At 36.2% G+C, this 21,207-nt stretch overlaps 1 protein-coding gene across 1 annotated transcript; it reads right to left on the minus strand.

Annotated features, from left to right (window-relative positions):
- Positions 1-267: 267 nt before the first annotated feature.
- Positions 268-20,995, minus strand: LOC138311116 (long-chain-fatty-acid--CoA ligase FadD13-like). The gene is made up of 2 exons (XM_069252560.1): positions 20,933-20,995; positions 268-2,359 (listed from the first exon to the last, which is right to left on the minus strand). The coding sequence occupies exon 2, from the start codon at positions 2,336-2,338 to the stop codon at positions 692-694; it is 1,647 nt and encodes a 548-aa protein (XP_069108661.1). The 5' UTR covers positions 2,339-2,359; positions 20,933-20,995; the 3' UTR covers positions 268-691.
- Positions 20,996-21,207: the final 212 nt, after the last annotated feature.

Consider the following 21,207-nt stretch of genomic DNA (forward strand, 5'->3'; position numbering starts at 1 on the left):
TTCCACGTGTCAATGAATAATAATTGTATGTGTACAACATGTATATAAAATACGTTCTGCATTAAAAAGAAACGAAATTTACAAGACACAAACAGTTTGCATACATTTTATTGAATTTTAATACAACATTAATGTCGCATTTCAACATTGTGCAATTGTTTTGATAATTGAAGATACATCAAATATGCAGGTATATAAAGATAAAGCTTACATTAAGAACAGTTTAAAATGTTCCATCGCCGACAGAGCATACACGATACTCATCATTTGATTGGTATTAACTCGTTTTGATGTATGTCCAATTAGAAAAATAAATTAACTTGTTTTGCTTTCGATGAAGGCGCAATCAACACTTAATTTCTTACAGGGCATATTCATGACGCAATTAATTAACTTTATCATTAAGTGAAATAGAGAATCTCACACTTTTGATTCAATGGTGGTAGTGGTTCAAAGTACATTTTGTACATTTTAAAACATGTGATAATGAAGAATAGAGAAACAATACCATTCGTCAGCGATGTAGCATCATTAAGCTTAGACAACATTTAAGCGATACAATGGAGGTCAATAACTATAGATAAAAACTGATTACTATAGGGCACCTGGATCACGATCCGGGGCTCTTCTTTCATGGTTTTGTTTACGATTCATGTTCAAGATCACTTGTATAAGTCCATTGCAATGAGTCTCACAACAGATTAAGTCTGTCCAGAGCCTGACGTTTTACCTGAACCTTGTCAGTTTTACCGTTGGTGAGTTTAGGAAAGGACTCAAACCTGAGGAAATAAGACGGTTTGTTCCCAAGCACATTATCTCCAAGGACCGCTTCACATTTCTTATCCAGGTCTACATCAGTGGTGTTTGGTTCATCCTTCAATACGTAACAGGCACATACCTCTTCAAGGAGCCGAGTATCCGGTACCGCCATCACAACAACGTCTCGTACACCTGGCAGCTTGGAAATAACGCTTTCCACGGCGCTTGACAAGACTTTCAGACCGCCCCGTTTTATAACGTCACCCGATTTCCCCTTCACAAACAGCTTACTGTCCTTTGTAATAATACCAACGTCCCCAGTTTTAAACCAGCCGTCAATAAAAGAAGCTTTATTTATTTCCGGAGCGTCACGGTAGCACTTCAACATCGATGGTGACCTTACCATAATGTCACCCAAATCCCCTCGATCCAGAGTTTCATTTTTGTTGCCGGCAATTTTCACCTCGTATCCCGGAAACAGAGGTCCGACATAACTTTCCTCCATAGACGGTGTAAGTTCCATATAACACGGGATTCCCATTTCAGTCGAACCGTAGACCATGAACATCTTCTCTGTACATTTTCCGATGATTTCAGTAAGTTGTTTACCGATAAGTTGCCCACCTGTCAGAATCGCATAGACCTTGTGTTCAGACTTTAGAATCGTATCCATGTTTCCGATAATATCCAGTACCGCATACGGTAGAAGCTCAGCGCTCATGCAGCGTTCCGTCACGATGATATCCCAAATAGTGAGGATATTTTCCTTATTCATGCCTATTGCCGTATCAACAAACACGCGTTTACTCCCATTCAGGATATTGAATATCGGGGAACCACCTAACCAACAAAACGGGCGGTCGTTGTAACACGTATTCTGTGGACGATCACATCCAGCTCCGAAGAAGGCAGTGTATGTACCATTAACCATTCCGAAATGGGTATGTTCGACCATTTTGGGAACTCCAGTTGAACCGGAAGTGACAAATATCACGGCGCTACTCTCTGGCTGTACTCGTGGTAACAGTGTACTTTCCTCTTCTGGTGTCAGAACAACGTCACCGATAGACGGTATCGTAGTTAATGCTAATTTTCGTATAAGCATAGCCATTGGCTTTCCATCTGTACTTTCTCCACTTTCTCCCGCCAGAAAGTACTTTTCCATGTCGGCTATATACTGTTTGTCGGATTCAGGATCAATCAGAACAGCATTACATTTAGTTGTCTTTAATAACTTTAAGGTTTCATCGAACGATTCCGAGGTCTTGTAGATGTGAATCGCAACTGCTCCAGCTGCGAAGATAGCAAACTCAGCAATGACCCACTCTACTGAGTTTGGTCCAATTAGGGCCACGCTGTCTCCCGGTTTGATTCCCTTACTAACAAGATACTTAGCAATGTATGAAGACTTATTCACTAGCTCCTCATACGTTAAAGCCTTTCGTTCACCGCCTACAAATCGTTCGACACATATTTCCTTCTTGGGATCTTCATTCGTCTTTTCGTGCAAAATGTCAACGATGGATTTGTACCGAGCATGTTCTGGGTTAGGACAGGAAATGTAGCTCAGGTCTGCCATATTTATTACTGGTGTTGTAACCTGAAATGAAAATGATAAATTATCATTGAGTAATTCAGTATAAGAATTTCGTCAGATCTGACATTGTGCTGTCAAATAAACATTTGTCTACAGACACGTGGTTTCACATAAATCGTCTTCTGACAGTTTCCCTGGATAATGCATGCCTTGAGAAATATTTATAAAACCAAGAGGACCATGGACCTTAACAGTCACCTAAATTAGAATACAAAATGAAACAAAGACAAATAAGCACTATATATTGGCTCATAAGGATCATGAAGTGAAAGTCAGTGATTTTATTAATTTTACTTTTTAATCTATGGAGAGTATTTGGTTTTATCGAATCTTTGAATTTTGATTTTAATTATTTTGACTTTTGAAACTTTACTCCCTCCCTATTGTCCTATTTAAATCGTATTTTATATAGTGTTTAAAGTGAATAGTCGGGCAAAGGAAACCAGTCTAAATGCGTTCTTTGGCCTTCCAGAAGTCATTGTATACCATAATGATGGTCAAGTTCTGCTTACGGTGTCCAATTTTGACCATTGAAATTTTGGGGAAGCCCCGTGTAAATTTAGCACAGTTCTAAATATAAACTCGCCAAACTCTTTGAAAACGAGGCTGCGTGGAAATGTCAACATGGACATGTGTTTCTCAGTCGTGTCGGTTTCGTTTCGTGTGATAAACCACTAATGCGGTATGCAAATTGTTGTTTTGAGATGATACATTTGATGCAAATGAAATATTCTTACATTAATGACAATGCTTTGTAATCATTTTTCGATAAAAGCATCTTGTACATGGAAATCGACACAAATATTCGGCCGATGCAGAGATGGGGCCCCGGCAAGGGGCAATTATTGCAGCATCGCATTCGTCGTATTTTACATCAACCGAATCATGAAGGTTAAATACAAATAATCGTAACATAATTTCCCATTTAAAACCACACGAAAACGTTCCATAGAACGTCCATGCATGTAGCTGTCAAAGATGTGAAAATAAATTAGCTCATACATAGATATTTTACAAGTACAATATATGTGTTCAATTATTCGTGTAGTTTTTTGCAGAGATTTAATTAAATTATCTATGTCTCTGGTTGGTTTTTTTTTTGTAAACAATATTTGAGTTCTGGAGAGAGATGACATGAATGTCCAGCTGGAAGGAAAGAAACTTTTATGATGTATATGTATCGTACAATGTATATATGTAAACGTACATTCCATGTAGCTGCTATAGAATTACAACTAGGAAATTCTCTCAAACATTGATAATATTTAATTCTTCACATTCATGTAGGCCTATGCTGTGAGAATTAACACATCATATATATTTCCAGAAAACATATAGGCCTACATGTATGTAACTTTCCTTTTCTGTTGTTTCCTGTTCTTTTTTGTGCTCTGGAGAAAAAGATGATTGAGTTGAAGAAAAGTAATTAAGAGAAATGTGTACCACAGTATTTTGTCTGTAGCCGAGGGGTTCTATACTGTTTTAATAGTCCAGTAATTAATAATTAAATTGAAAATTTCAAAATTAAGATGAAATTGTAAATTCCATTTTTGAATGAAGTGGTTCCCCTCCTTTGAGAGTACACAGTGTGTATACCCTTTTTGGTTTTTAGGAATAATACCTGAATAGGAACCTGAAATAGCATGACAATCAATCAGGTATGTGTGTGTTGGGGGGTGGGGGTGGGGGGGGGGGGCTAAAAGACAGAAGAATCATGAGGTTGGGAAGTTGTAACTTGAGTGGGGGGTTGAAATATAGAAGAAATAGCTACAGATAACTGGAAGTGAAAGGGTGCTTTATCATTGATCTGGTCATTGCATATTTGGGGTTTACATGGCTTTTTTTTGGTTATTTAGTCTCATTGATTTTGGAGCAACTTGGTATCCATATGGTACTGTATATCTTTCTTTTTTTCCATGTGTAGCTATTTCTTCTGTATTTCACCCTCCGCCCAAGTCATAACTTCCGAATAGGTAACACTTTTTTGTTTAGAACTCAAATCAAAGACAGATGTACATAGTACTACATACTACATTTTAGTCTATGTGTTTGTAATCACTGTTACTACAGTATTAATACATAAATGGTCTATGTACAAGTTACACATAGACAATAAATGTGAAATTTGGTTCAGACAAAAAGATTTTTAACATTTCAGATAACTTGCTAGTTTTATGGTTTTATTTATATGTTGAGTCTACTCTCTTGTAAAGTAGAATTTAGAAATCCTAAGACAATGGTATCTATATTGCTATATGTAAAAAAATCCTTATATTTTAAAAGTAATTGAAAAGCTATCTCACAAGCCCTGACAAACAAATGGGCAGGCATATGGATGCAAGAATTATAATCACTGGATCTAGAGGACTAATATAAACAAATATTTCTACAAAGTTAAACAATGAAAAAAGTATTGCATCATAATTTTATTTAATGATTACAGTTGAAAGGAACATTTAATAAATTAATACTGTTTAAATGTTCTGTTCATGATCTTCTAGGTCCATATTGGAAAAGTTTACTTTCAAGAGCACTCAAATCAACATTCTTCAGTCTTCATATGCTGCTAATTGTATGTATATGTATACATACACTTGTATACAGGTCCAAGGGATGAACTTTCTGTATTCATGTCACTATGCATGCATGGTGCCTGAAAAAAAGAACCAACAATTTTTTATATCTGTTGAATATGACAAAAATTGAAATGATCAATTTCAAATATATATAAATGAATAAATGTAGGTTCATTCTACAGGTTTTTATTTTTTTATTTTAGAGAAAACATTTTATAAGTTGTGAATGTGTCACTGATGCATTTGATAGAATCAAATATTGTTTAAAAAAAAAGATACAAAATTCATTATCTATAGTTCCAACAAAAATTCAGAATAATTATAAATGATACATGGCTGCAGTACATTTCAACTCTGTAAAGTTTGTCATATACACATGAACCAGGTACAGTTGTAATAAATATACAAACACTATTTATTATTATGACCAGAAATAATATTGTATGTGTCCTCCAAATATATCTAAAGAACAAGCTAAAACCTACATGTACATATGTATATGTGTATATCAGAACATATACAATACAATTTTACCAATTAACCTACAAAGTAAATCCTATATACAATGTATGTGTATAACACTATCAGAACATGTACAGAACAAAAATTTACAAATTAAAAATCTATAAATATATACATCAGAACTGTATGAATTGACCGGTAGCATAATATTATAGATTAATTGAAACAAATCTTAGCTTGATAATGCACTAGCGGTTACATTCTAACTGTACATGCATTACAACGGTACATTTTATAAATATACAGGGCATTCATTACCCCTAAAGAGGCCCCACTAAAGAACCGCTATTTTCCCCAGGGTTACGTTTTACGCGATTGGGGAACAGGTATGAAACATGTGACCATATGTGACCACTCATTTATGAAAAAAATACTGCTAGGGACTATTTACGGCTGTATCCCGGAACGCCTACATTTTAAAAACATCTACCAGCAAGTATGTTGTTATAACAATTATAGTCTGTATCATAAAGGTAACTTTACCTGTGTGTGATCTACCTGGATTTTTTACCTGGACATATATACTATGTTTTGCATTATGGGCAAAAGGTCGTCAGATGGATTATATTTTTTGCAAAGACGAACAAAAAATAACAAATGAAAATAAGATATTTATCACCGATATTTTTGGCCACACATAACAGCATTATATATGTGTTTTATGACAATATTTCTCTATCAATTTCGAATGAATTTCTTATATTATGGAATCTAATAAAACTTAATAACATACGACCTTAGAGACAAACATCGTAATGTTAGTACGTATAACATCCATTCTTTACAATATTTTTAGAGAAAAAATAGATTTTGGGCTTTTGTAGCAAATAAAAGATGAAACAAGTGTTCCCCTTGTCCAACCACAGATGCATAGAACAGTGTAGGTTATACGTCATATACGATTATTCAAAGCAGTTGTAACAAATCTCGAATATTAACGGACGGATTCCCTCCTACATGCGTTCAATTTCAATTTTTCCACTAACATATTTCATACTTTGTATTTTACCTGGATTATGAGCTTGAGTTGATACCAAATTTATCAAGACATGAAGATGTTTGAATTTCAACCTTAATTAGGAATTTGAAAAATGACGTATTCGTGAAACAAAAAGGGCACAAACCATACATGTAGTCCTTAATTAAGTTCATAAGTTATACAATCCTTGACAAAATATACAGATTTTTATGAAATGTCTACTTTCTGATCAAATAGACGGCAAATACATTCACAAGGAGAACTAACATTAATTTTGTAAAAAAAAAAAAAAAAAAAAAGATAAGAAAATAAAAATGATGTGAAACCTATGGCAGCGACTAACATAAGGGAATTAGCAAAATAGCATCTATCATGTAATCAGCAAAAATAGGTATGACAAACCTTGAAATCGATCGCATACAACATGATATTTCCTACTTACATGCATATTTTTGTAAGTACAAATTGGTATGGAATAAGAAGTGACTTAGAGAGTTTTATAGGTGATATTTCATTCAATGGTGTACATATCGCAGGTTTAATTCTTCAGAATATGATGTAACAAATCACATATTTTCACGAAGAAGATTATGATGCCGTAAGAATGTGCATTTTACAACACACTTTTGCAGGAAATTTTCAACATGTTTTTTTCATTAATGTATTAATCATAATAAATGTTTTATAATATGATATTTCATCACGAGGACTATTCTATAACGTACATGTAATATTGATGAATTATCTAGTAAACTACTATATTTTTTTACTATATATTCCATAGAAATGATTTTGATTTTACTTTGAATTTATTTTGGCCTTTTATTTCGGATTATTAATATACTAGCTTTATACCGTTTTTCCTCATTATAATTTCTAGTAAAATACTATTATTCTACATGCACGCATAGGTAAACTCCAGGTAAGTAGACGAAGCATTTGTTTGTTTGTTTGTTTGATTAATTAACGTCCACTTAACAGCTATGGTCATGTAAGGACGGCCTCCCATGTATGCAGTGTGTTGCGTGTATGTTGTGCGAGGTGCGTGTTTTGGGAGACTGCGGTATATTCATGTTGTGTCTTCTTGTATAGTGGAACTGTTGCCCTTTTTAGAGTGCTATATCACTGAAGCATGCCGCCGAAGACATCAAGCAACACACCCCACCCGGTCACATTATACTGACAACGGGCGAACCAGTCGTCCCACTCCCTGTATACTGAGCGCTAAGCAGGAGCAGAAACTACCACTTTTACAGACTTTGGTGTGTCTCGGCCGGGGGACAGAACCCAGAGCCTTAGACGAAGCACATGTATCAGAAACTTGTATGAAACAGACTATAATAACACTTTCTTTGACCTTTTTCCCCATTGTTATAGAATGTAGTCGTAGCGGGAACACACCCTATTTACATAATGATCAAAATACGAAGACTCACTCACTATCAGCTGAGCAGGGAGTACCGGGTAGTAGGCCTAGGTACGTACAGTAGCGGTCCGGAGCCGCGTGCTCGTTTGAACTGTTCTCTTCACTATAACAAGTTGTATTAACACTCTCCATGCGTCGTAATGTTTACCAAGTCAGTTGTTGGGATTGTCGCTGCTCAATTGCCTTTCCTTTCGCACTTTAGGTGAGTCAGTTGGTTGTTTTGGCGGAAACATTTTGGTTCAAAACTACGGTAGCCATGTTTTGTTTACTACGGAGAGTGGTGGGTGTTGCGCATGCGTTAAGATTGAACTGCACTCATAGCCGGTCGGGAGGACTTTTAGGATTCCCATAGATATTATTATTTTCTTCGCATGTACAGCGATTTTGACGGAAAGTTTTATTTTTCTAATTCATAAGAAATTATACCGGATATATTAATACCATTTTTACCGATTTTACAGTCACTTGCCCGAATATTCGCTTTAATATCAACGAGATCTTGGATGGATCGTCAAAACAGATAAATCTATGGTTTCTGCTCGATAATTTTAGTATTTATTTTCCAATTTTAACAAAATTTGATAGATTGTCTTGGTTTGATATTGGTCAAAATCAATTTATATTTACAAGAATTAAGGGACTTGATAATTTCACTAAATCATTACCAATATTAAGTTTTCAACTGTAAATAACTATTTTTTGTGATGCTGTGCAGGCGAAACATCCACTTCCGTGGAATTTATCAAACAATGAACTATTTATCTACACTGTCTGAAAAAACTAGTATGACAATTAACACTATTATAATTGTAATTATTATTCAAAAACGAGATTTGTTTGTTTGTTTGTTTGAGTTTTACGGCCCATCGACAACTAAGGTCATTTAGGGCCAAACTACAAGTCATGCATTATTAACAGGATAAAAAATCAGGGTAAGAAAAGGCAAGTAAGGATTAAAACACAGATTGTAAACGTTTATTTGATAAAAAAAGGTTTGCGTGGGATAAAATAGTTTTGGCTAAAACACACGAGAAAACTCATGCAAAATGTTGATGAAACGATGAAATGTTGAGTTGATACGATGATATGATGAGAAAAACGTTCATATTTTATCTAAAATACCGATTTCTCTGAGATAATTAAAAATACGATTATGTCTCACGGCATGAAATAAAGTGTACATGTCGGAGACATCGTAGTGCTTATCTCGTATGTGCTTAAAATCAATACAGTGCACTAAGATATGCTCCACTGTGAGAGGAGAATCACATGCATGGCATGTGGGAGGATCCTCCCTTCTCAATAGATAGGAATGTGTAAAATATGTGTGTCCAGTTCGGAGCCGAGAGAGAACAACTTCCTCTCTGCGGTCTCTCCGACTGGACAGTTTATGATTAAGTGTAGGTTTAATTTTAAACAATTTGTTGTTTGTTTCGGTAGACCACCTTTGTTGCCAATGGTGTTTGATGGCTGAGTGAATTGGTTTGATGTCGGTGTATGGTAGTTTCAAATCTGTTTGTGCTAGGCGAAGAGCAGTCTTAGCTGCTTTATCAGCCTGTTCATTCCCCTTTATACCCACATGACTGGGAATCCAGAGATTAGTAATTTGAGTTTTAGAAGACAATCGAAATGTTCGGATCAAAAGATTTTGGACTAATGTGTTTCTAGGGTTTCTTGATTTCAAAGCCTGAAGAACCGAAAGAGAGTCGGAACAGATAATTGCCTTTTCAATGCGGTGTTCTCGATATGGTCAAGTGCCAGACCGATAGCACAAGATTCCGCAGAGAAAATGGAGGCAACATCCGGGAGTCGGATAGAGGAGCAGTGATTAGATGCACAGCATGCTGCCGCAACATTATCACCATCTTTTGATCCGTCAGTGTAGATCTGAACATGGTCAGGGAAAGCCCTAATGCACTCCCGAAAGGAGGATTTGTGTTCTTCGGGTAATGCACTGGATTTTGCCCTCTCATGTAGAGATAAATTGATATCAGGTGTTTGAATGAGCCATGGTGGTACATCCGATATGGTGTACTCGTCAATGGTGTCGAAATTTATATTTAGCTCCAGCAACAATTTTGAAATTCTGATGCCAAATGTTGGTAATAAATTTAAATTGCGCTATTCATTCCGTTTAAAATGCCAAAATTGCAGTGTGATTAAATTGATAGAAATGGTACCATATATATGTTAAGATGTTTAAAAAATGCTAAGTTTAAACTTCCTGTTCACATATATGATCTGTAAAGGATGGTTTATCCTTTATCTGAAGTATTTGATTAATTAATTTTAATGGCATTTGGGGAGGGTATCTAATCGGTTTAACCAGCATGTAGCACGTTTGATTTTAAAATACAAATTACAAACCACCAATTCATTAGGTTCCACCACCAGTAATTCAAAAATTAGCGTATGATCACATTTTAATTTTTAGGTCACCTTTTTTTAAAGTGACCTATTCTAATCGCTTTTTGTCCGTTGTCGTGCCTCGTATGTCCGTTAACAATTTCCATTTTCGACTTCTTCTTCAAAACTGCTGAAGCAATTTCAATTAAATTTTGCACAAACCTTCTAAGGCATAAGGCCAATCAAAATTATGAATTAAATGGTCCCCATCCCCCAGAGAGCTATGGGAGGGGCCGAAAGGGGTCAAATTGACTAAAATTTCAAAAATCTTCTTCTCCACTCACAGATGTGATGGAATTAAATACACTTCATAGATAGAAAGGTCCTAAAGTCCTTTACAAAAATTGTGAATTATATTATTACACATTTTTAAGTTTTATTTGATCATTAGGAAATGACTCAAATATTGTCAGAATTACCAGTATGAGATGTCCATTGAATCCTAGTAACCAATTTCCCATGACTGACCCCAGGGGCCTTAGGGGCGGGGTCAAAAGGGGTCAAATAGGCCATAACTTCAAAAATCTTCTTCTGAAATTCTGGAAATGGTAGAATCACATACTCTTCATAGATGGAAAGGTTTTAAGGTCTTTTACAAAAATTGTGAATTAAATGACCCTGGGGTCTCACGTTTCCCCCTGGGGAGGGGGTCAAGTTTACTATAGTTTATATAGGGAAAACACATTTATGAACATTTTTGCTCAATTTTCATAGGAAATGAGTCAAACTTGAAATTAGAATTAGAACTAGAATTATTAGCCTGAGATAACATTTTAATATCATATCTATATTGGGCCTGGTCAATCCCCTCGGGGCAGAGCCAAAAGGGGAAAATAGGCTAAAACTTGTTTAGAATTTTTAGCCTGAGATAAAATTTTAATATTATATCTATATTGGTCCTGGTCAACACCATGGGGCAGAGGGGCGGGGCCAAAAGGGGCAAATAGGCTAAATCTTTAAAAATCTTCTTCTTAAATACTGGAAATGGTAGAATCAAATACTTGTCATATATGGACAGGTCATAAGGTGTTTTATGAAAATTGTGAATTATATGACCCTTGGGTCTCAGGTTTCCCCCTGGGGAGGGAGTTTACTGTAGTTTTTATAGGGAAACACATTTTTGAGCAATTTTCAGTCATTATAAATAGGAAATTAGTCAATTGCAGTCAGAATTATCCCTATGTGATGGCCATTGAATCTTATTACCAAATTTTCCATGACTGATCCCCAGGGGCCTTAGGGGCAGGGCCAAAACGGGTCAAATAGGCTAAAACTTCAAAAATCTTCTGAATTCTGGAACTGGTAGAACCAAATACTCGGCATAGATGGAAAGGTCTTAAAGTCATTTACATAAATTGTGAATAATATGACCCTGGGGTCTCATGTTTCCCTCTGGGGAGGGGGTCAAGTTTACTTAGTTTATATAGGAAAAACACATTTATGAACATTATTTGCCTATTTTTCATAGGAAATTAGTCAAACTGGGTTAGATTTATTAGTCTGAAATAGCATTTAAACATCCATATCCATATTGGTCATGACCGACCCCCAGGGGCCAGAGGAGCGGAGCCAAAAGGGGTCAAAATGGTAATTTCAAAAATCTTTTTAAATTCACAGATTTGATGGAACCAGATACTCTTGATAGATTGGAAGGTCTTAAGGACCTTTACAAAAGATTGTGAATTTCATGGCCCTTGGATCTCAGATTTTCCCCTTGGGAGGGGGTCAAATTTACTATAGTTTTCATAGGAAAAACACATTTGGTAATTTCAAAAATCTTTCCTCTGAATTCACAGATCTGATGGAACCAAATAATCGTCATAGATTAAAAAGTCAAATTTATAAAATCACTGAATGACTTCAAGGGCCTGATGGGCAAATATATAGTGTTTATATGCATGTCTTTGTTTCATACTGTATCTGAACTCAGGTGACCGTTAAGGCCCATGGGCCTCTTGTATTCAGAATAGCCGAATCCACGTTTACAAAAGAAACTATAACTGCCGCCAGAGTTGCGACCAAAACCACCCGCTCCACAAATTAAGTAATAATAGGGGGCATTGAAGAATTATGTATAGTTTACACAACACCCATTTTTGTCAAGTTTACATGCATATAATTCAATATTGCTTGTTACGAGCATTTTCATTGGCTTTAAAATTTACTTTATCAGCCCATAAAGGAAAAAATGGCGTCGCCGTTTGTGACTTTGCTTCTGATTGGCTGAGAGGACGTCGTAATGATTCCATAAATAAAAGAGTCCCAAAATGAATTTTGTGTATTGAAGAGATTATCTTAAGTAAATTGAATTATAAGGATTAATTTGAATATTTTTTTTATGTTATGGAGATATAACATAACAAGGACATAGTCATTCATATCCCCCGTCAATGGAGATATCAAAGCTGAAGTAAGTTTAATTGTGGAAACTTATGTGTATGAAAAACAAGGGCTCAATGGGCCCGAATCGCTCACCTGTAATCTGGTAATCATGCGTGGTTCATACTTAATAGAGTAAATAAGAATATCATCCTTAAGCACATTAGAGGCCCCCTTGCCTCTTGGTTATTAAAAAGAGGTCGTTTAAAATTTTTAGCCTATTTGACCCCTGTGACCTTGAATAAAGGTCAAGGTCATTCTTCTGAACAAACTTGGTAGCCCTTGATTCCAGCATGCCACAGGACTAATATCAGGTCCCTATGCCTTTTGGTTTTTAAGAAGAAGTCTTTTAAAGATTTAAGCCTATTTGACCCCTGTGACCTTGAATGAAGGTCAAGGTCATTCATTTCAACAAACTTGGTAGCCCTTGATCCCAGCATGCCACAGGACCAATATCAGGTCCCTGTGCCTTTTTGTTATCAAGAATTCATTAAAAAATTTAAGCCTTTATGAACCCTGTGACACTGTTTGTTTGTTTGATTAATTAACGTCCTATTAACAGCTATGGTCATGTAAGGACGGCCTCCCATGTATGCGATGTATTGCGTGTATGTTGTGCCAGGTGCGTGTTTTGAGAGACTGCGGTATATTCATGTTGTTTCTTCTTGTATAGTGGAACTTGTCCTTTTTATAGTGCTATATCACTGAAGCATGCCACCGAAGATACCAAGCAACATACCCCACCCGGTCACATTATACTGACAACGGGCGAACTTGTCGTCCCACTCCCTGTATGCTGAGCGTTAAGCAGGAGCAGAAACTACCGCTTTTATAGACTTTGGTGTCTCGGCCAGGGGACAGGACCCAGAGCCTTCCTCACAGGGGCGAACGCTCAACCCAAGGCCAAAAGTGAGGCGGTGCCAAGGGAGGCATTAGGAAAGATTAAAGTCAGTTAGGAAGAAGAGAAAAGATCCTAGATTTAGTCGCCTTTTACGATCATGCAATAGGGGCAGCAGGTACAATTCTAACGCCCTACCTGCAGGGCCTCTGTGACATTGAATCAAGGTCAAGGTCATTCATTTGAACAAACTTGGTAGCCCTTTATCCCAGTATGTCACATGCCAAATACCAAGTCTCTAGGTCTCTTGGTTATTAAGAAGTCGTTTAAAGATTTTCACCTATATGACCCCTGCGACCTTGCATGAAGGTCAAGGTCATTCATTTGAAAAAAACTTGATAGCCCTCTATCCCAGTATGTCACAGGCCTAATATAAGGTCCCTAGGCCTCTTGGTTATTAAGAAGAATTCATCTAAATATTTTGTTTGTTTGTTTGTTTGTTTGTTTAATAAACGTCCTATTAACAGCCAGGGTCATGTAAGGACGGCCTCCCATGTATGCTGTGTGTTGCGTGTATGTTGTGCGAGGTGAGTGTTTTGGGAGACTGCGGTATATTCATGTTGTGTCTTCTTGTATAGTAGAACTGTTGCCCTTTTTATAGTGCTATATCACTGAAGCATGCCGCCGAAGACACCAAGCAACACACCCCACCCGGTCACATTATACTGACAACGGGCGAACCATTCGTCCCACTCCCTGTGTGCTGAACGCTAAGCAGGAGCAGAAACTACCACTTTTATAGTCTTTGGTGTGTCTCGGCCAGCGGACAGAACCCAGAGCCTTCCTCACAGGGGCGAACGCTCAACTCAAGGCCAAAAGTGAGGCGGTGCCAAGGGAGGCATTAGGAAAGATAAAGTCAGTTAGGAAGAAGAGAAAAGATAAGATCCTAAATTTAGTCGCCTTTTACGATCATGCAATAGGGGCAGTAGGTACAATTCTAACGCCCTACCTGTTTTAGCCTACTTGACCCCCGAGACCTTGAATGAAAGTCAAGGTCATTTATTTGAACAAACTTTTAAGCGCTTCATCCCAACATGTCACATGCCCAATATCAGGTCTCTAGACTGTTTGAGTATAAATAAGTCATTTAAAGATTTTAGCCTATTTGATCCCTGTGACCTTGAATGGAAGTCAAGGTCATTCATTTGAACAAACTTTGTAGCGCTTCTTCCCAACATGTCCCATGCCCAATATCAGGTCTCTAGCCTTCTTGGTAATAAAAAAAGAATTCGTTTAAAGATTTTAGCCTATTTGAACCCTGTGACCTTGAATGACGGTCAAGGTCATTCATTTAAACAAACTTGGTAGCCCTTGGTCCCAGCATGCCACAGGCTCAATATCAGGTCCCTAGGCTGTTTGGTTATTAAGAAGTCGTTTAAAGGTTTTAGCATATTTGACCCCTTTGACCTTGAATGAAAATCAAGTTCATTCATTTGAACAAACAGGCCCAATATCAGGTCTCTTCGTTTGGCGGGGGATAAAAATCTGAGTGTACTCTCATCATAGCGGTTTATGATGAGAGTACACTCAAATTTTTGTGTTATATCTCCATTACATAAAAAAAATATTCAAGTTAATCCCTAAATGTACCAAATGTTATCAAACTGTGTAAAGTAGTTTAGGGGAAGTTCGCTTCCCAAATCTGTGTCTGAAGACAGACAGACGGATAATTTGATTCCAGTAAACCCCGTTACGTTGCTGCGGGGGTATCAAAATATTCCCATCGTGAACTCAATCCTGGTTAGATGTTGTATTTACATGTTACAGCTGAAGTAAGGGATGGCTTTACATTACATGCAAGTTATGGCAAGCTTGATTCGAACGGTAAGTGTAGTCGAGCGAACGTTTACAGTAATGAAAGATAATTCTTTTGTTAGAATTTGGAAACAAAAGTCTAATTTCGCGTTGCATATGCTTTCCGTAATACTGAAATGAATCATCTTTAAAATGTTTAAACTAAATTTACTTTTATCATTTTGTTAAGGTCGGTGGTCTATATCTTATCAAAACACAACCTTGCTCCACTTTTAAGAGCTACGTGTCTATGAGCAGGGCATCATTTGCTATCTTTTTTTTAATATACCTTTTATTTAGACTATATAAAAGATACTAATTTTAATACTAATCTTTAATAATAGAAGGACAAGTAACGGCAGTGACTTTGTTTCATGGCATGTTTATTATTCACATTGTCAGAGACAGGTATAAAGACAAGTCCCTGCAACCAAACAATAGCTATTTTCAATAAACATGTACACATCAAACTTTACAACAACGGCACGTACTTTAAAACAGTTACGGGATATACATTCACAGCTTAGAATACATTTAACACATATTCGATAATAAAACTATTTGAGTTTATGTTTAATTAAAATTATAAATGAATACATATGTATATATATTAGAATGGAACATCCGCGGGACGAACCTATGCCAATACAATTAATATTAATTTTAAACAGCAATCAAATCTAACAAAGTAGAAAATGAGTAATAAAATAATAATACTTTAGAATAACAATTTCATTGTACTCACTTGGCATGTGGTGCCCAGGACGTATATAATGGAAAGGTATAGATCTGGTAAATGATAAATGACGTCGTCTCTGACCAATGTCCAGAATGATAGTGGGAAAAAGAGCGCCAAAAAATAGGATAGAAAATAGAAGTAGAGCAGTGCGCATGTCCTATTCTGTCCGTCATCAGTCAAACCAGTTTATTAATCATATTTATATCACCCGAGCTTTCTCACCGGACTTTCACGAATCACACACACAAAATACGTGAATGACTGACGGCTACCTGTAACACAGCATAGGATACGCAAAACGTGACAATCACACAACGAGTACAGAACGTTTACATGGGCAACGAACACATCACCACAACATGGAATACGGACAGCACAAATATAACCCTTAAAATAAAAACAACACAACTAAAATAAACAAGGACATAGTCATTCAGATCCCCCGCCAATGGCGATATCAAAGCTGAAGTAAGTCCTTTTTTTCCAAAAAAAAAAAAAAATTATATTCAATATATGCATGTAAAATAACAATGTTTTTCCTTTCACAGAAGGACTTCCATGCCAATTTCCATATTTTAATTAATTATTTTAATTATGCACTTCCACCATTTTCACATTAACTACATATACAATCATTGTTTACACATCCATTCAAAAAAAATTTACTTTATCGATATATTTTTAGAGTTTACTTTTTATAAGGAACTCAGGCTAATGTACTCGATAAGACGAACATTAGCTGTATAATTTTATAACAGTCACCGTACCAATTACACACGTGTCTTCATTCACTCCAGCGGCTTACGTTCATTTTGCTCACCGCTCTCATTCGCCACCATGCATGAAGTAAGTATTACAATTTACATATCTACAGTAGTAATAAGAGTCTACATAATGTGTTTCTGTGTATATTAATATTTTTTCTTGATGTTTGTTTTGTTTTAAATAGTTTTACTTATATTCGAAATATCATCTGGTTTTGAGTCCTAGAGCCACGTGGTGCATGTGGTAGACTTCATGATATACAATATAACTATGCGATATACATGTATAAATAGATGTGATATTAACGAATTATGCATACTCTTTGAGATGTATGTGGTGGTTCTTATGTATTTAAATATTATTTAATATGTCTAATTTATTACTTTAGAAAGTCCCTTTTGCGGCCTCGAGCTCGTTTCTCAAGTGTACAGTGTACATGTGTGTGCGGGGTCGCTGTGTTTACAGTTCGTGACCTTGTATATATGTGTAGGCCTAGGCATCTAGCGTGTGTTTGTGGAGACTTATGTGTATGGAAAAAACAGGAAAAAGGAAGTTGCGCTAAAGAAAGATGGAGTATAATTCAAGTAGAGCGGGGCTGCAATTGTTGAATCAGGTTGACATTTATATTAGACTATATACACAAAGATGGGTGGAGTTTTGCAAAGTAACATTTATCATTTACCATGTTATTTTCAGCAATGTTTCCATGGTAACGGAAAAAGTGCAAAAAATTTAAAACCTAAAAATAGCAAAAGGTACTACTAGACCATAAAAAGAATGAGTCTATGAAGTTTCGTGGAAATATCTCTGCTGGTTTTAGAGTTATGTTCCGGAAATGAACCTGCTACAAAAATATGATATTTTCAGCAATGTTTCTATGATTACAGAAAAAAGTACAAAAAGTGAAAACCTAAAAATAGCAAAAGGCACTACTAGACCATAAGAACAATGTGTCTATGAAGTTTCATGGAAATATCTCTGCTGGTTTTAGAGTTGTGCTCCGGTAAAGATTCTTACACAAAAATCTGCCATTTTCAGCAATGTTTCCATGGTTACAGAAAAAAAGTACAAAAAGTGAAAACCTTAAAATAGCAAAAGGCACTACTAGACCATAAGACTAATGTGCCTATGGAGTTCCGTGCATATATCTCAACCGGTTTTCCAATTATGCTGCGGAAACGAACCTGGTACAAAAATATGATATTTTCAGCAATGTTTCCATGGTTAAGGAAAAAGTGCAAAAAATGAAAACCTAAAAATAGCAAAAGGCACTACTAGACCATAAGAACAATGTGTCTATGAAGTTTCATGGAAATATCTCAGCCGGTTTTAGAGTTGTGCTCCGAAAACGATTCTTACACAAAAATCTGCCATTTTCAGCAATGTTTCCATGGTTACAGAAAAAAGCACAAAAAGTGAAAACCTAAAAATTGAAAAAGACACTACTAGACCATAAGACCAACGTGTCTATGAAGTTTCGGGGAAATATCTCTTCTGGTTTTAGAGTTATGCTCCGGAAACGAACCTGGTACAAAAATATGATATTTTCAGCAATGTTTCCATGGTTACGGAAATAATGTAAAATATGAAAACCTAAAAATAGCAAAAAGGCACTACTAGACCATAAGACCAATGTGTGTATGAAGTTTCGTGGAAATATCTCTACTGGTTTTAGAGTTATGCTCCGGAAACCATTCGTACGGACGGACGGAACTCATTTGTATATCCACCGCCAACCTCGTTGGGCGGGGGGTAACAAAGATAATTATAACAGGGTGCCACACTAGCACACCCCTGGAAGCTAGCACACCCTTGCACTCAGATATTACCGTTTAACCAATCAGATTTGAGGTTGGCGATCACGCCATCAGTTGCGAGGTGACGTAACAATTGGACGGAGCTAGTTTCCGATCACGCCATCTCCGTTGACGTACTCAGACGACGTTAGTATCGATCGGAAACCGAACACGTCGTCATGTTATCTTGTAAGTGAGAGGCTTGAGAAAAAATGTAATGGGGTCAGAGGACAATACCTTTTACACGTACGTACAGTTGTTATGCATATATTTAGGCTACCTGTAAGTGGTTAACATATCGGAATTTCAACAATATTTATTTATATATTTAGTATTATGTCTAGTGGTATAAATGTTGAAATATCGAGCAATCATAGCGGAATCAAATTTGAACCTGCGGTTTGAATAGAAAAAAAACAACAACAAAACGGACATGGAATCACAATTATCATCTGGGAATAATTTGTATGTTTGAAGATAAGATTACGTACATCGATTACATTGTAAAATTATCTCAATCTCCAATGACCATTCCCGTTCGCAACAGGAATATTGCGTATGAAAGAAATATATTTTTAATCTAATCATAGCTTTTGAATGTATCGGTATGTTAAAACAGTTAAAGTATTGGGCTGAGTGATATATCAAGTTTCCGGTTTCCCTCGAACTTGCCTATTTACCTCGGCTCCGCCTCGGGAAATAGACAAGTCTCGGGAAACCAGAAACTTGCTATATCCCCCAGCCCCATACTTTAACTGTATAATAAGATTGTTGTCCAAACTTCTGAGATATTACCATTTGAACAAGACAGCAGTATAAAGAATGTAACAACAACAAGCAGTGTAAAAAACAATCTGTCGTACATTATATATATAATATTGGAAAAAAAAGTATTATGTAATGTGTTGATTATAGGTGCTTAACCGCTGATGAATGGTTAGTTATCCCCCACTTTCACCGAAACGGCGGATATTAATTTGGGTCTGTGTGTCTGTAACGCTTGGTTTCCGTGCAATAACTGCCACAAATCTTTTTTTTGTAGCTTGGTCACATGGTTAAATGTGCCAGAGGCTCACGTGAGTTTCCTTGGCATTTTCATCGGACCCTATTTGGCGGAGCTATGGCCCTTTGATTAACGACAAACTGCTTTTTCGGCTGTTTTCGTTTAATACTTTTCGCAAATATTACCGGATTTTCTCGAAACTTGGTAACATGATTAAATGTCTCGGGTCTTGACCAAGTGCGATCGGCACTTTAATTGAACCCTATTTGGCGGAGTTGTTGGACTTTGATTAACGATAGCGGGGATATAAATTCCATGAATTTGTTTGTTCATCTATTGACAACATGAACAGTCGAATTAGCATATCTTATGAAGCAACAAAAATATGTAAAAAAAAATGTATTTTGTGGTAATTGACATACATATACATTAGTATATATACTATAAAAATCACTGGTTGTTCGATTTATAAATATAATTTTAATATTTAAATATATACATTGCCGGCGATGGACCATCTTGGATGAAAGAAACTACAAAGCTTGTTTTGAATTTCTTATTGAAAGACTAACTTGTGAAATTCTTTGTTGTCAATACAATAAAAAAAGGTATACGAGAAGTTGGAGGTAGAACATAAAGCGTAAGTTTGTCCTGCTGTCTGTAGATTTGCAGTTGTTTATATTCCCTTGATATATATCAGAAGGGTTGTTATTGCTATGTGGTCCCTCCCTACTTTTATATGCTGATGGTGATACACAAAATGACCTACCGAGCCCAATAACATTACAATTCGCGAGAAAATTTGCCTCATTAGATATATTCCCTGCATTCTAAGCGTTTTGATAATTCTAACAGTAATACTCAATGAACTATTGGTAGCAGAACCCATTGCAATGTTAACGCCATAAATCCACGATAGAATCAAAACATCAAACCTTACGCGGAAATAATGTTGGTTATAAAATCAAATATAGAACACGACATAATAATGAGGTGTACATCTTACTACTAAGCATACTCCTATGCGAGATACCCTGTTTGTTGTCCCTTACTTCACCACGTTCATTTTCAACGATTCAAGAAGCGGGTTCAAATATAGTAACACGTTCCTGCCTTTACAATTATTTCATGCTACTATTCAGTTTTGGAAACATTTGAACTATAACGCATGGTTTTATACTATAGTCACACATATATCAACATAATGTTAGAACTTTCTAATTCTTAATAAAAAAGTCTAATAATTTTGAGTTCTAGAGTTGTTACATATTGAAATTCGAAATGAATACTTACTTGTTATATGTTAACCTCTGCTGTATTTCTCCGTTAGGTCGTTGGCACTGCCGAGAAGTATGGATGGCGATATCGTAGTAGCGTTATTTTTATCTAAACGTAAAAATAGAATCCACCAATTACACAGCTGACGTGTCTGATCCACACCTAACACACTCAATCATACAGTGACCTTAGCACCTCAGGAACAAAGGTCACCGGTGTCAAATTTTCTCTGGAGTCGGCCACGGGATAGTTAATGTTTAAAAACGTTATCTCAGCAGAACAGGCACTCA

The sequence above is a fragment of the Argopecten irradians genome, chromosome 16, assembly GCF_041381155.1.
Source record: "Argopecten irradians isolate NY chromosome 16, Ai_NY, whole genome shotgun sequence".
In the NCBI taxonomy this organism is placed as follows: Eukaryota; Metazoa; Mollusca; class Bivalvia; order Pectinida; family Pectinidae; genus Argopecten; species Argopecten irradians.

What these genes read in the sequence shown, in the direction of transcription:
- LOC138311116 (XM_069252560.1), bottom strand. Translation starts at nt 2,338, where the DNA reads ATGGCAGACCTGAGCTACATTTCCTGTCCTAACCCAGAACATGCTCGG.